General features: G+C 44.4%; 1 protein-coding gene and 1 long non-coding RNA gene across 3 annotated transcripts in view; both read left to right on the top strand.

Moving 5' to 3' along the window:
- PPM1H (protein phosphatase, Mg2+/Mn2+ dependent 1H) overlaps positions 1 to 14,979 on the top strand; it is a 243,318-nt gene that overhangs the window by 96,164 nt on the left and 132,175 nt on the right. For both annotated transcript variants that reach the window (XM_078076213.1, XM_036122874.2), the window contains exon 3: positions 14,337 to 14,681. In XM_078076213.1, coding sequence (XP_077932339.1) covers positions 14,337 to 14,681 — 345 coding nt within the window. The remainder of the gene's footprint in view (positions 1 to 14,336; positions 14,682 to 14,979) is intronic.
- Positions 5,049 to 7,235, top strand: LOC118555019 (uncharacterized). Its single transcript, XR_004926757.2, has 2 exons — positions 5,049 to 5,128; positions 5,315 to 7,235. It is a non-coding gene; the product is annotated as an uncharacterized LOC118555019 (long non-coding RNA).

Below are 14,979 nucleotides of genomic sequence, written 5' to 3'. Positions count from 1 at the left end.
GGAAACAGGTACTCTGTGGCAGTGTGCAAGCCTCCTGACATTCCTGTGCCTCGATGATTTGGGGACATCGGGTGGGTGGCTTTTAGAAAAGAGGGAATCTAAAATGCTAGCATTTCCAAAGGACACTCTCAGAATTTTCTCTTAGGAAAGATGCTGTAAGCTTGTTGAGGGCAGCACCTTACCCACTAGCCTCCTACCTGCCTCCCACTGAAGGCATTTTAGTTAACCAGATCAAGATTTGTAGGAACTGATCACCACGACTAAGTTTTCTCTGCTTTGGGAGATTTGAAGTAGTCTACCATACTGAGGGTCCCCTGTGAGGGAAAACATAACTTTCCCAAAGGCTTTTGCTTTTCATTTCCCAAGGATCTGGTCATTTTAGCAATGAGGTCAAAAGAGGAAAATATTAGCTGACTTCTCTGAGGAGGGAGGAGAAGTTCACTCCTAAGGGCATCTTAGAGCCTTAGTATTAAGAAGCTCTTGTCTTCTAAGTTGTGTAGTTGGGAGATAGGACATTGTGGCAATAACCCCCCACATCTGACTGCCTATTTGTAACATTGTTTCTGGCTTAAGACTAGACTGTGGATACATGCATTCCAAGTCTCTTTCCTTAGGAGCACCCTTATGTTGTTTAATTTAGTCAAAACACGTCAAAGTATGGGGTTTCAGTATCTGTTAGTTCAGTGTCTAATTACAATAACAGGAGATGGCTGTGTCCACATTGTGGCCAGGCTCATCAGGGGAGAGGAAAGCTGATTATCTTTCTCCGTGGAGGATAGGACAGTACTATGGGGAATTCAAGGCAAGTAGGATCAAATTGGGGCGGGGGGAGAGGTAAAAGGGAAATGAGAAGGGGCTATGTCAGCTCTTTGAACAGAAGATTTGCCGTTCGTTTCATTTATTTTCTGTAAGAAGGACTCGTTCACCCCCGAGAGCATTAATGAAGGTTGCTGAGGGTTCCAGCCCTTCTGGAATATTTGGCCCTCATTTGGCAGTCTGCTTCCTGCAATGATGTCAGCTGTAAAAAACAAGGGGAGGAGCCTTTTAGTTTTCTCATGTATTACTCTAAATTTTCCCTCGAGTTAAAGGTCTTTGTTTTGTGTAAGTCAAGAAAACATAACCTTTTTATTTATCTCCTTAGATTTTCTGAAGCAGGAGTGCAGTGGTTTCTCTCAAAAACTCTTCTCTCTCGGTTCCGGGACTCGAACTCTTGCCAATGATGAAGAAGGGTGAACTTTAGAACCAGGCTAATGTCAGAGTGGTTTTACAGTTCCCGCCTCCATGGGTGTTGGTTTCTCTGAAGACCAGATTTGACTGAGATGTCTGTCGTAGCTGGGAATGCAACTCGAACTTGGTTCCACAACAGATTTTTCCCACTGCAGCACACCTTAAGGCTAAAGGAAAATAAATGGTGCTAAGATGGAATTTTTTTCTCATTTCACTATAATTTGATTTCCCCACAGCTTTAGATGGGGAAGAACATGGGCAAGAGTGATAACCTCTTGAGAATTTTTCTTCTTCCTTTTTCTTTAATACAGTACTCAGCATTCATGTGCCAGACATGATACTGATCTCAGTCGTTTGCCCAATACTAATTCATTTAACCTGATAATATGTACATAAGTATGTGCTATCATTATCTTTATTTTACTGATGAGGAAGAAATGGAGGCACAGAGCTGTAAAGTATGGAGCTTGGAGTCAACTGAGGCAATCTGGTCTCTTGTGACATACTGCCTCTTCATCCATTGGCTGTTGGGAAATGTGGCAGAGAAATCTTGGAAAAGGCTGAAATAAAGGAGGAATAACTCCTAATGATGTGTATAATTTCATTATAATTTGATGCTAAATATTTTCTCATTTCTATTATGATTTCTCTTTTGATTTAGGAGTTGTTTTTTAAAGGTTTTATTTGTTTATTTGAGAGAGAGGTGGGGAGGAGGGGCAGGAGGAGAGGGAGAACAGGGAGCGAGATGTGGGGCTTGATCCGAGGACCCTGGGATCATGACCTGAGCTGAACCTGAACTCAACCAACTGAGCCACCCAGGTGCCCCTGATTTAGGAATTATTTAGCACTTTCTCCTGTCAGCTCAGAAACTGGGTAACAGCTCTTACTCAGGTGAAGAACAGAATGGAAATGAAATTGTTTATCATCTTATTGTCCTTTATAGTCCATTTTTTCTTGCTAACTTATAGAAAAACTGTTGTTTGCATGAAACCATGGCAAGAAGAAAAAGTCTTCTGATTGGATAATAATGTGTGTCTGAGTGCTGCCACTTACTAGATGTTAGTGATCTTGTGCAAATGAGTTGACCTCTCAGTGCCTCAGTTTCCTCGTCTGTACATTGGGGATAATAGCTCCTATCTCATAGGGTTGTTTGAACTAAATGAGTTAAAATATGAAAAGTGCTTAGAATACTACCTCACATGTAGTAAATGTTCAAGTAATGTTATCTGTTGTTGTTCTGATAGTGGAGTTTGCAGCTGCATTTCAGCATTATTTCACATTACTTATGTTTTTACCATAACCTATCTTTTTTTGGGGGGGGGAGGGTCAGAGGGAGAGAGAATCTCCGCTCAGTGCAGAGCCCGATGTCACGACCCTGAGACCATGACCTGAGCCAAAATTAAGAGTCAGGTGCTCAACCGACTGAGCCACCCAGGCACCCCTTACCGTAACCTAATTTAGGGGGAGTTTTTGATGTGTAAAATAACAGTTTGAGAACATTCCTGAGGTAATTTTTGAGTCTAAAATAAACCACAACACAACCAAAACTGTCACAAACATCATAATTCCTGTCTCTCAGAAATTACTATTTCTTTAATAATGTTTTTAAGATGGGACAGAATGACTAAAATAAAGAAATAGCAAGTGTTGGCGAGGATGTGGAGAAAAAAAGAACCCTCATGCACTGTCAGTGGGAATGAAAATTTGTGCAGTCACTGTGGAAAACAGTAGAGAGGTTCCTCAAAAAATTAAAAATAGAATTACCATATGATCCAATAATTCTCCTGGGTATTTACCCAAAGAAAATGAAATCCTGAATTTGAGAAGATATATGCATCCCTATGTTTACTGCAGTGTTATTTACAATAGCCAAGCCATAAAAAGGAATGAGATCTTGGGTAAAAGAGATAAAGGGGATCAAGAGTACACTTGTCATGATGAGCACTGAGTAATGTATAAAATTGTTGAATCACTATATTGTGCACCTGCAACGAATATAACACTGTATGTTAATTATACATGAATAAAAAATTTTAATTAACTTTTTAAAAATAAAAATTTAACAAAGGGGCTAAACTGCCATTTAAAAACAAAAACCAAACTACTAAATGTGTCCTACATCTTACTGTCACATAAAGTGGAGGGACGAAACAAAGAAATCTGCATTTCATATCGTCAGATTCTGAGGAGGAAGCAGTCCTCATTTTTAAGTCTATGAAATTAAGCCTTCTTTCGTAGTGGGGAACAAAACATCTTAATAATTTAGTCAAAAAGAGGTATGGTAAAAAACAGTATGCTACAAAGGCATGATGCCAAGTGCACAGCAATTGAGGGTGGGCCCTAGGGATGACTTGCATGAAGTTACTCAAATTTCCTGCGTCTGCTTGGTCATGGCTTACTTTTTTCCCTTTGCTGTGTTACCCTGAGGATCAGAACTGGAGATTTCGTGGCACCTGGGTGGCTCAGTTGGTTAAGCTCAGGTCATGATCCTGGAGTCCCGGGATCGAGCCCCGCATCAGGCTCCCTGCTCAAGAGGGGAGTCTGCTTCTCCCTCTGACCCTCCCCCCTCTCATGTGCTCTCTCTCTCTCTCTCAAATAAATAAATAACATCTTTTAAAAAAAATAAAAGAACTGGAGATTTCAATCAAGCCCTGTGGATGAAATGCCTAAAACAGATCCTCTAGATTCTGAATTATCATCTTCATTGTGATGCCTTGAAAACTGGCCAGAAACCATGGAAATCAAGCCATATAGTAGCTTAGAGTGGGGAATCAGAATATGGCAACTCTCTGATTGCCCAGTGGGAAATAAATAATTCTTTTCCTTTGGCAGTGAGAAAGGAGGGAGGCAAGAACATCCTGTGCTCTTATGAAGCCTTCTGTAAAAACAATCATGGGGTTTAACTCAAAGTGGGATTTCCACCTTTGTGGTACTCTTTTCATGTTATTGATATGGCCCCTCCTTAGATTTCTAAATTCTAGAACCATTTGGTGGGAAGATGAGTGTCAAATGAGCTGAGTTACTTGTATCTTCAAGGAAGACAGCTAAGAGGAGAACCACTTATTTCCATAGAAAACTATTTCTAGAGTAGCAATCTCCAGACCATGTGTATGAGTATGTACCCTCAACATATTTGTTCATTTAATGCTATATAATGATACTACTATATATCCATATAATGCACATTTAGTAATTATACAAATATATTAAATATTTAAAAAATAAAGGCAATAAAGATGAAAAGGCAACATTTTAAAATAACTGCTAACAGTCATATGATTTTTATCATATGCCAGGCATTGTTCTAAATATTTTTCCCACAGTAACTCATTTATTGTCTTGCTAAGAGCAAAGACTTCATGTTCCCATTAGCTAATATCTCAAGGCAGAATTCATCATTAACAATAGCAAGTATAATTCCTTATTTCAGCTGTCTCTTTGAGCATTTCAGATACTTTTGATTAGAACGATTATTACCATTGTCAGATAGGACTAGATTGTCATTACTTGGAGTAAGATGTGCCAGGTGTGACATGTTCTCGTTTGCTCGTGTTTTCTATCAGCAGTTTCTATGCACGGATTTTTAAAAAACCTGTCCACGTTGGGAGGGACGATTTAGTTAAAAACTTAGTAATACGATGCGCGAGACCACTTAGCTGGGGACACAGGGATCAAGCAGTGAGTCGCGATATGCCCAAGCGGGGGGCGGGGGGGGAGGCGCTGCGTCAGAAGGCCAGTGTCCCAGGCTCCACGTGGAGCCGGCTGACTTACGCACCACGGGAGGGCGCCAGTGCCAGTTTCTGTGAGAAATACTAGCAACGCTTAATTTCTTCTCCAGCTTTAGGAGAAAAAAAACCATGAAAGAATCTGCCATTTCCCCGGACTTGCGGGCGGATCGTCTGTAAGTCCCCCTCAGCTTTGCGCGCTCTCTGGCGGCGGGAGGGGTGCTGAAGGGGGCTTGCGCTCCGTGAGAGCTCCGGGCAGCGCAGAGAGTGAGGGAACAGAGCGCCCTGGCTTCTTGACCCTGGTACAGAGGGGTCAAGCCTCATTCCTTGGTTTTCTTTGTGTTTCCTGCCTCCCATCTCAGCACTCCTGTCAGGCTCCACAGGAAATGCCTGAGGTGTTGCCTAGAATGTCCCACACCACAAGATGGGCTACCTCACTGCCTCCCAGATGGCTCCCGGAGCTGAGGTGCACGTGACGTGGCTCCTTTCTCGATAGAGCTACAGCGTAGGCTGCTGATTCCTGACACCCTGGCCGAGCTGTGCTGTTGCTGCACCTGAAGCTGAATGGATGCAAGCCGCTTGTATCAGAAACTACGTCAGGAGCCGGTGCGGTGGATCCATTTCTGTTTGGAGCAGGCTTACATTTGTTGAAAGGCGCAAGGGGCCCTTCCCAGTCAGAACTCATTGATTTAAGTTCTGGCATTATAGACGATCATGAAAATGGGAAAAAGAGAATAAGCAAATATTATTAAAAGTCAGTTTCTACAACTTTTGAAAAAGAAGGATGTAACATCGGGCCTGCTTCAGAGAAATCCTGAAAGAGAAACTGAACTTTCAGCTCCCAATTTGTCACCTTCTGAAGTCTTCCTTTATCTGGCTGCAGATGTATTCCTGAAAAGGGGTGGGAGTGTGTGTGTGTGTTGTACGTTACATACAAGACTTTTTCTTTTTTTGGTGGGGCGGGGAGTAAATCAGAATGCAATAAGAAAACGGCTTCAGGGTTACTCTTTTGTAAGACATAAGTGATGGCTGCCAAGTTTAAGTGTGTGGTAAGTCAGGAAAGGGTCTGATACTGCTTTTCTTAAAGTGGAGTACATGTTTAACTCCTGTTCATCTGGAGCAAAAACAAGGTAGACATTTGTTAAAATATAATAGTAATTTTGAAATTCATTATGTCAAGAGCATGTTCAAGAGCATGTTACTCTAAATTTGAGAGGGTTGACTTTTCAGGCGTAGAACTTTGCATCCCGGGCTGATGCCCCAACGACGTTTTCTGATACTACCAGAGATTAATGCGGGGCCACTGTCTGAAGTTTTGGTAATCAGCTGATGGCCCAGGATGTGTATGCCATTACTAATAAGCAGCAAGGGAAAATGGTGCTGAAGTGCTTAAGGCTACAGAGTAACAGAAGCCAGGGAGGTAATGACACAAACTTGAATATACTGGGAAATTGGAAAGATCCCCTAACTTGGAATCTGAAGGACTGGGTTCACATCCTGGCATCACCACATCGCAGGAGTTCTTTAACGGTGCCCTGGTTAAATCCCGGGTGGAATGGGATGATGATGCCCATTTTATGGTGGTGTGGTGGGGATTAAACATGGTAGGTAATCATTAGGCGTCCTTAGAACTTGGACTTCTCAGAGGGAAGTAATTTAAGAAGAAGAGAAGGAACAGAAGCTGTCCAGTGGAGGGAGATGAACACCCCATCTGGCAGAGTTGAAAGTAAGGAGCTAAAGTGTGTGGCTTGCTCTCCCTGGTTATGGGAACTCTTACTGCGCCCTGCCTGCTCATTGTTCCCCCAGGCCATTTAATAGTGAGTGTAAGTAATTACAATTGTAGGGTTTGTTGTTGTTGTTCTTTTATATGCTGGACACTGCTACACATTTTATTATTTTAAAAATTATATGTGTAATTAACCTTTTGGTGTGCAGTTTTATGAATTTCAACATATATATAGATTCATATAATTGTCACCATAACCAGGATACAACATTCCCATCACTACATATCACTTCCTTGTGTTATCTCTTTATGGTCCTACTCTTTCCCCCCTCCCATAACCCACGGTGGTCTGAACATTTAATACATATTATCCACTCCAGTGGCACCCCATACTTCCCCTCTCTAGCACACTTGTAGTTACCTGTTCACATTCTAGACTGTTAGCTTCAGGAGTTTGGCAATATGGTTTTTTTCTTCCTCTCTGCTACCTTCCAGTGACCAATATAAGCCTGGCACAAAGGAGACTCTGAGACATGCATTAAATGAATGAATCCTTACTGTCTGTGTCCTGGTTTCATCTTGTTCTTTAAATAAGGAAACAGGTGAGAGGAGTTAAGAAATGTGCCCAAGATCACATAGTAGTAAATTCCCAAACCCAGGTTGGACTTAAAGCCTGTGCTCTTTCTGTGCTAAGATAGATCACAACAGATAGGATTTGTGTTAACTCATCTGAAAGTGCATACATAAATTACGCAACTTTTAAAATAACCATGGTGTGTTGTATTGACACCAGTGATGAAGTTAGCCCTGTACTATTAGAATATGTAAAACGTGAAACCCTGTGTATTTACCATATAAACTCAAAATGTTCTTCTCTGAGCTAATACCAAACTGAGGAGGTATTCCTTCTAAAATGACCAAGGGGTGGGAGGGTGGGTGTGTGTGGCGGGGTGGGCAGAAGTTGTTGAAAGGAGCCATAGCCTTCGCTTCCCTCTTTGGTACCTTCGCTTGAGCCAGGCAGGTGGGGAACACAGCTCTCCCTGTTCCCACGCGCCTGCCTAGCCTTTTGGTCGCTGGTTCAAAGGATATAGCAATAGTGGATTATACATCTGTTCCAGCAGTGCATAGGTGCTGAAGAAAGTGTGTGGTTTTCAGCAGTTCAGTCCTCCAGAGAGACGGATATGGTACGTGTTTTTTTTTTTTTAATCTTCCTTGGCGGGGGGGGGGGGGGTCGGGGGAGGGGGGAGTGTCCATAGCTTAGAAGAGAATTGTGTGTGTGTGTGTGTGTGTGTGTGTTTTAAACTGGTCCTGAAGGGCCATAAGGCTCAACAAGGCAGGTACAGCCAGAGAAGGCAGTGTCTTGTCCCTTTGGTTTCCTTGGAGCACCTGTGAGATTCCCAGGGCCCTACATCTAGGATGCCTGGATCAGGACCACTGACAAAGAGCAAGAGAGGACACTGGGGAAGGAGTAGCAACTAGATCATGCAAGACCCATAAGCCGTGTGAGCATGTAGGAGACCCAGGGCAGTAGGGAGTCATTGAAAGTTCTAGTCTATGCAATGATGAAATAGATGTGTGTTTGCAATTAAATTGAAGATTGGAGATGCTTTAAAAGCATCATGTTCATACTACTTGTGATCTTTCAGGCCTCTCTTGTAGATTCACCCCTGACATTGATGTAGGCCCTGATGCTGGTGTGACGTTTGGGAATTGTTCTTTCCTCAAGGTTCTCAGATCGGATTTTATACATCAAACCATACATTCCTACCTGATGGCATTTGATGGCATTGTTTTGAATAGAGAAGGGAGTGAGGGAGAAGGGGGCCCTTGTATCTTTTTCAAAATAAATGTATGGCACATCCTGTTTGAGAATGCCGCTTTCAGAAGTAGATTTGTATTCTTTGTTATGATCTTGGTTTCATTTCAAACACCATACAGCCCATTCCAGCCTCATACTGCTCTTTGAAATGTCTCATGAAGTCATTAGTGTCCTCTCTAGGCCCATCAGTCTCATCCTGACCTAGGTCTTCTTTGCCTCAGGACAGTTCTCTGTGAGCCTCTTAAATTCTAGTGCTTCCTTCTTGCAGCGTACCGCAGAATGCCATGGGATTGGCACTCCTTAAGCCCGGCTGTCACCTTATTCTTCCACGCAGAGGCATTTCAAATTGAAGCTCCTTGGTCTGCCTTGACCCCAGAATCTCACTCCAACCTGACTTAGTCCTCAAGGTTGGTCTTAATCAGGCCACTGTCCACATGGGCCATATAAAATCCCCTTTTCACCTGCACTGCCTAAAATTTGCTCCCTTTTCCCAGAATATTCTTTATCATTGCCCAAGCAGGTGACCAGACAAACATGTACAATTTGATGAATGCTGCATTAGGGGTGGGCTCAGGATGCAATGGAGCTTCGGGAGGAGGTGATATTTAAGATAAGTACTAAGAGATAGGTGGGGGATGGGGAGGTCAGGCAAAGGATGAGGGTGGTTTGTGATGAGCTACAAGTGCCATAGTTTGGTGGGTGGGATTTGGAGTGACAGAATGTGAAGAGAGAATCAGAGACTACATCAGAGATTGCAAACTGGCTGATAGATTGGAGCCAGCCTATGAAGGAGGAGGTTAGGCTGGTAAAAGAAATATGGTCAGATTTTGTGTTTTAGAAAAAATCACTCTGGTTACAACTCAGGTTGCAGAGAGGAGAAGCAGATCTAAGTGGTACGTGTACATTAGGCAAAGCATTCCCCCCAGGTAGAGTGTGCATGAGGGTATTCAGCTGAGCAAGGGGTTGATGGCTCAGAGCATGGAACCTGCTCCCAGCTGTATCCCTTAATAGGTGGTACCCTTAAATGGTTAGACTCTCTGTTCCTCCTTTTCCTTCTCTATAAAATGGGAATGATAACCACACGTCATAGGGTGGTTCTTCCCAGGATGGATTGTGGTAGGATTAAACGAGCTAATATTTATAAAGCATTTAGAATATTGCCTGCTATGTAAGGTTTATTAAATGACTGGAAGAGTGCTGTAGCCCCGTAACTCGATGTTTCTGTTACTTGATGGTCTCGTAGGCTTTAAGAGCCGAGTTGGCATCTAAAGCATGTGGGGAGGGCCCCCTTTGTGGTTGTAGTTTCCCAAATAATACATCCCGCACTTTAAGTTCCCTGCCATAGAAGGACACTGAAGATTTTTTTTTTTTTTTTTAAAGATTTTATTTATTCATTTGCGAGAGAGACAGAGAGAGAACAAGCAGGGGGAGAGGCAGAGGGAGAGGGAGAAGCAGACTCCCTGCTGAGCAAGGAGCCCGATGCGGGACTCGATCCCAGGACCCTGGGATCATGACCTGAGCCGAAGGCAGACGGTTAACCATCTGAGCCACCCAGGCGCCCGACACTGAAGATTTTGAAGTCTCTTGATGAATTTGGTTTTACCTAGTTCAAAAGCTTTCAAAAATTGTTATGAACAGTTGAATCCTTTTGTCCAAAATCTTTTGCAAACCCCTGATGTTTATAACTGACACATCTGTGCTGCTCTGGCTGGACTAATAGTCAACGGGACCTTACTTATCCTTTAAACACCCACTTCCTCTTTCCTAAGGTACCACTTCGGAAACAAACACAGTTTGGACACTGCTGTTCTGGTCAGTTCAGGGAGATGTAAATGACTCATCCAGGGTCACACAGACAACCGATGGCAGATCTGAGACTAGGATGAGGGTTTCCGGAACTGCTTAGTGGCCCCCTTTCTATTAGACCAGGGGTTCTCAATTTGGGCAGCTCTTAGGATCCACTGGGGAGCTTAAAAAAAACTTAGTGGTAGGGCCCCACCTTCAGACTGACTGACTTAATTGGGCTGGGAGTGAACCCTGCATCAAACAGTGCTGGATTTATTTAGTCTTTAGTAAGAAACAAACTTTCTTTGTGGAAAAACTATGTTTTACAAGTTTTAGTTGTGAAAATGATTAATTGCATTTTGAAAGTTAGCTGTAGCAGAGTTTCTAGCCCTGCTGTGCAAAGGTGTTCCCCGAAGCAGGGTGTTGCCCCTCTGGGCCCTGCTTCAGCAGTCCCCCAGTCAGGTCGTCTCCTGACTGCTTAAAGATTGCCCAGGTATTTTGTCAGCTGGTTGTTGCAGTGCCTTCAGAATGCTTTTTGCCTTGTTGAAGGAAATGGTTGAACTGCTTGTCAGAAAAATGTCAGAGTTGCTTTTTAAAAAACGTAGTAGCATTGCATTGCAGTGTGCCTCGTTATTTCACGGGGTTTGATCTTCTTTGATTCAAATCATGATTCCAGAAACATGATACGTTAGGTGTAACAGAATCTGTGCCCAGACACGGACACGGTTGCTCCTATTTCATCCCTCACTGGCCCTGCCCACAGCTTCCTTAACAGTGTTTGCTGGGTTTTCATTTAAATTGGGTGCAGGACTGTGTGTGCAGGTTTTACTCAGGCAGCCTTGGGACCTTTGGGCAATTAGATGTAATAAACAAAACTCCCTTTCTTTTGCAGCTTTTCCCTAGTTGTGAGGATGTAATATGGGAATATGTACTTTACTAATGCAGCAAGTAACAAGAGCTAGTGGTGAGTTTAATAACTCCGACCACTGCAAAGTAATGATGAGCGTAAACAGTAATTCAGGCTGTGTAGAATGACCGTCATTTCCGTTGGTGACCCAAGTCATAGGAACTGCTAATCCCACTATGCTTTGTTGCCCTGCATTCATAATAAGAGGAAATGCTAAATTTCAGAGGTTGGTGAAAATACAGAGTCACTGAATTCTATCCACAGATGCTCTACATTAAGAACATTTTCCAGGGGGTTCAGTTTTATTCCTGGTTGATAGCCATTTCTACCTACTTTTCATTCTTTTTTTGTGTGCTCTTGCGTTCCTTAGCTCGCACTCCTCCTTCCCGCCACGCGTGCCCCAAGTCCCAGAATACTAGATAAACATACACCTCCTTTCATCTCCTTGTCCCCAGCTCTTGTTAAAGAAGCTAGCAACAGTGCCTTATCAAAATGTCAGGAAGCCCACGTGACAGCCCAGAAGGCAGGCCGTTGAGGGCCCGTGCTGCATCCCAAGCAAGACACCAAGGGCCCGGGTTCTTCAGACTTCCCGTCCCACTACCTTGAACTACAGCTTTCAGCCAGTTTTGCAGAAGAGTTAACTCGACCTCCAGGTGTTGCTTCTGTGACCCAGGCAGGAAGGAAGGGGGAAGGGTAAAGGGCAAAGGCCAGGCCACTTGAGTTGTCCCTTTTATCAGGAAAACAATAGCTTTCCTGGAAGTTCCACCCAAAAGAGTGGATACCAGGTAAGCATGTACCACAATCAGCCACACAACCAAAGCCTCCTGGTATTTTCCTCCACCGGCTGCCTTATCAGCTCTCATTCCCTCCAAATTCTTCTTGTCCTGTCTTCAGGTCCCAACCTCTGCCCCCGCCTCCCCCAGTCACACGGATCTATACTTCTTGAATATTGAACTTTTAGAGTTTGCAGAGGCATTGGACTCTTCTACAGTAGCTTCTCGCGTTGGTGAAGAACTGAAGCTCAGAAAATGACTTACCCAAAATCATATTGTAATGGTAGTGATAGCAGTTACACATGAGGGAGATACATTACTTAGCTACTCCGTTGGCATAAATCACCATTTAACCTTGCTAAAGGTTAACTCCTTGTGAGCTAGCTATCGCCTGACATTTACTTACTAGGCAAACATGGTCCAGTTAAGCAACAGGATGTCCAGCTCTGGAGTGACCCAGCCAGGGTCTGACACCTGTATGGCCTTCCTGACCTTGCTCTGCTTCCCACTCCCACTGATTGGTATTGAAGATGCCATCAGAACTCAGATCTTCTAATTCTGAAGTCCTTGTTCTTTCTACTGTCCTCTGAGTTAGAGTGCATTTAGCCATTCATAAGTGTTTGTTACTGCCTGAATTTGAATGTCTTTTTAGGGTGTTATTCACCTCCTAGTTGGCATCCTCACTTTCACTCTTTCCTAAACCTCACGGTGTAGCCTGAGTGATTGTTTAAAAACATAGGTTTGTCACCCCCACCTTAGTCAATGGCTTTTTGTTACTCTTAGGCTAAAGCCAGGATCCTTCATATGTCCTGGAAGGACTGAGTGGTCTGGCTGCCACGTCCCTCTACAGTCTCATCTCTCCCCGCCACCCCTTTCCTGCTTCACGCCTCTATTCAGTCACATGGTATGGTTCAGTCTCCTCTCATGCATCATGCACCTTCCTACCACAGGGCCTTGTCATCTGCTGTCTCTACTGCCTTGTGGTCTCTCCTTTCCCCTCATAATCTTGTGAACTTCCAAACAGCTCTTAGGCTACCCTGCATGTCCCCAGGAAACCTCCTCCACGTGCCCCTCTGCAAGCTGGCCGCGTAGCACCAAGAACCAAGAACCTCTCCTTATAGCCATGACCAGAATTGTGAGCTTATATTTGTGTGTGTGATTATTTGATCAGTATGGGTCTTCCCCACTGGATTATTAAGATCAGACCATATCTGATCTCTCTTCCAGCCATTTTTTATCCCCAGTGTCCATTTTGCACCTGTCACATAGGGAACGTTCAGTATTTATTGACTAAAAATCAACTTTTTTCTCAGCACGTGGCACAGAATTGAATGAAAGTGAAATTTAAAGGGCACAGATGGAGTAATGGCATATGTCACCATAACTATACAATATCTTCCAGCATCATTCTAAGATAGACCAAAAGAACTTTATTTAATGGCTTTAGCTAGAAAAGGACTCAGTATTTATTGCTGTGGGGTAGATATGCCTAGTAGTCAGAAGAGGATGTTATATGCACCCTGTTTAATTACCTATGCATCTTACCTATTTAATTAATGCATTTAATTTAAGCTCTTTTTTTCTATAGCTAAAATCTTAGGCATGTGTAATTCAAACATGGTTTTTTAAAAACGTTCATTTGAAATAGTCTAGAAATAACTGTGAGACGAAATCCACAGTAGATGAGGGAACATGGGAATGTGTTTTAGGGTAGGAAGCTTTATGGTCAGAAGAGGAAACAAAGATGCTGAGTACCAGCTGGGAAACTGAGGTAGGCAGGAAAAAGGAGAAGGAGGTTTGAACTGGCTGCATCTTAGACTGGGTGTCTAAGGGGAAAACGTGTTCTAAAAATATAGGATGTAGACCAAAGAGGATGGGTCAGTTATCTGAGAGTGAAAAGGCTCTCAAGGGGAAAAATGGGTCTACTTATTTCCCCTTGAAGAATCTACAAAAAGAGCTTGACTTCCTCCAAAGACTCCAGGCCAAGCGTGCTCTGGGGTTGCAGAGGGAAGTGAGGAGTTAGGGGTTAAAGCTGGACTCCTAAAGAAAGACTTACCTGTTGGCATGGAGTTCTACCTCAAACATCTATACATCAAATCAAGGTGGATCTTGCCACAAAGTAGTCAGCTGAGCTTGCATGGTAATTTGGCCTCGTCCCCCCAGGCAGAGAGGCAAGGACCGCTCCATCCCTCGGGCGGTGGTCCCAGCGGTGACAAATCCCTGAGCCTTTTTGCCATGTGTTGACCCCCCCACTGTTGGCCAACCAGAGACAGATCACCCAGTGGCTGCGCTGAGCGCCCTGCCTCGCTGGGTCAGTGTGACCCTGGGGCACTGACCACTGAGGTTCTCACCCCCTGTCGCCTCCCTCCCCCAGGAATCAGAAGGCGTTTCCTGTCACTACTGGTCGCTGTTTGACGGTCACGCAGGGTCCGGGGCCGCCGTGGTGGCCTCCCGCCTGCTGCAGCACCACGTCACGGAGCAGCTGCAGGACATCGTGGAGATTCTCAAGAACTCTGCCGTCCTGCCGCCCACCTGCCTGGGCGAGGAGCCTGAGAACACGCCCGCCAACAGCCGGACTCTGACCCGCGCCGCCTCGCTCCGCGGAGGCGTGGGGACGCCGGGCTCCCCCAGCACCCCACCCACGCGCTTCTTCACCGAGAAGAAGATTCCGCACGAGTGCCTGGTCATCGGGGCTCTGGAAAGTGCGTTCAAGGAAATGGTAGGTATGGCGGAAGGGTCCGGGGGCCTGGCGTGGAGGCGGCCGCTTGAGCCGAATCCGTGCTCCCTAGAAGGTTCCCTGGAAGGGTGCGTCTCCGACCCGGCCTCTGGTTGTGTGGCTCCGCTCGGTCTGCTCCCTCGGATCAGGGGGCCTCCATTCTCAGTAGAGGGTGGTAGAAAGAGTTCCTGGCATGGCGTGCTGGCAAAAATTAAGAAGATGAAAGGGAGGGACAGTGTTCGAGGTGACAGGCTTTTTAAAAGTAGGCATTACTGCTTCTCTTTCTGCAGACTCATTGGTG

Source organism: Halichoerus grypus, chromosome 6 (genome assembly GCF_964656455.1).
Source record: "Halichoerus grypus chromosome 6, mHalGry1.hap1.1, whole genome shotgun sequence".
Classification (NCBI taxonomy): domain Eukaryota; kingdom Metazoa; phylum Chordata; class Mammalia; order Carnivora; family Phocidae; genus Halichoerus; species Halichoerus grypus.
Note: the sequence above shows the minus strand (reverse complement) of the source record. Positions and strands in the feature narration are given on the sequence as shown.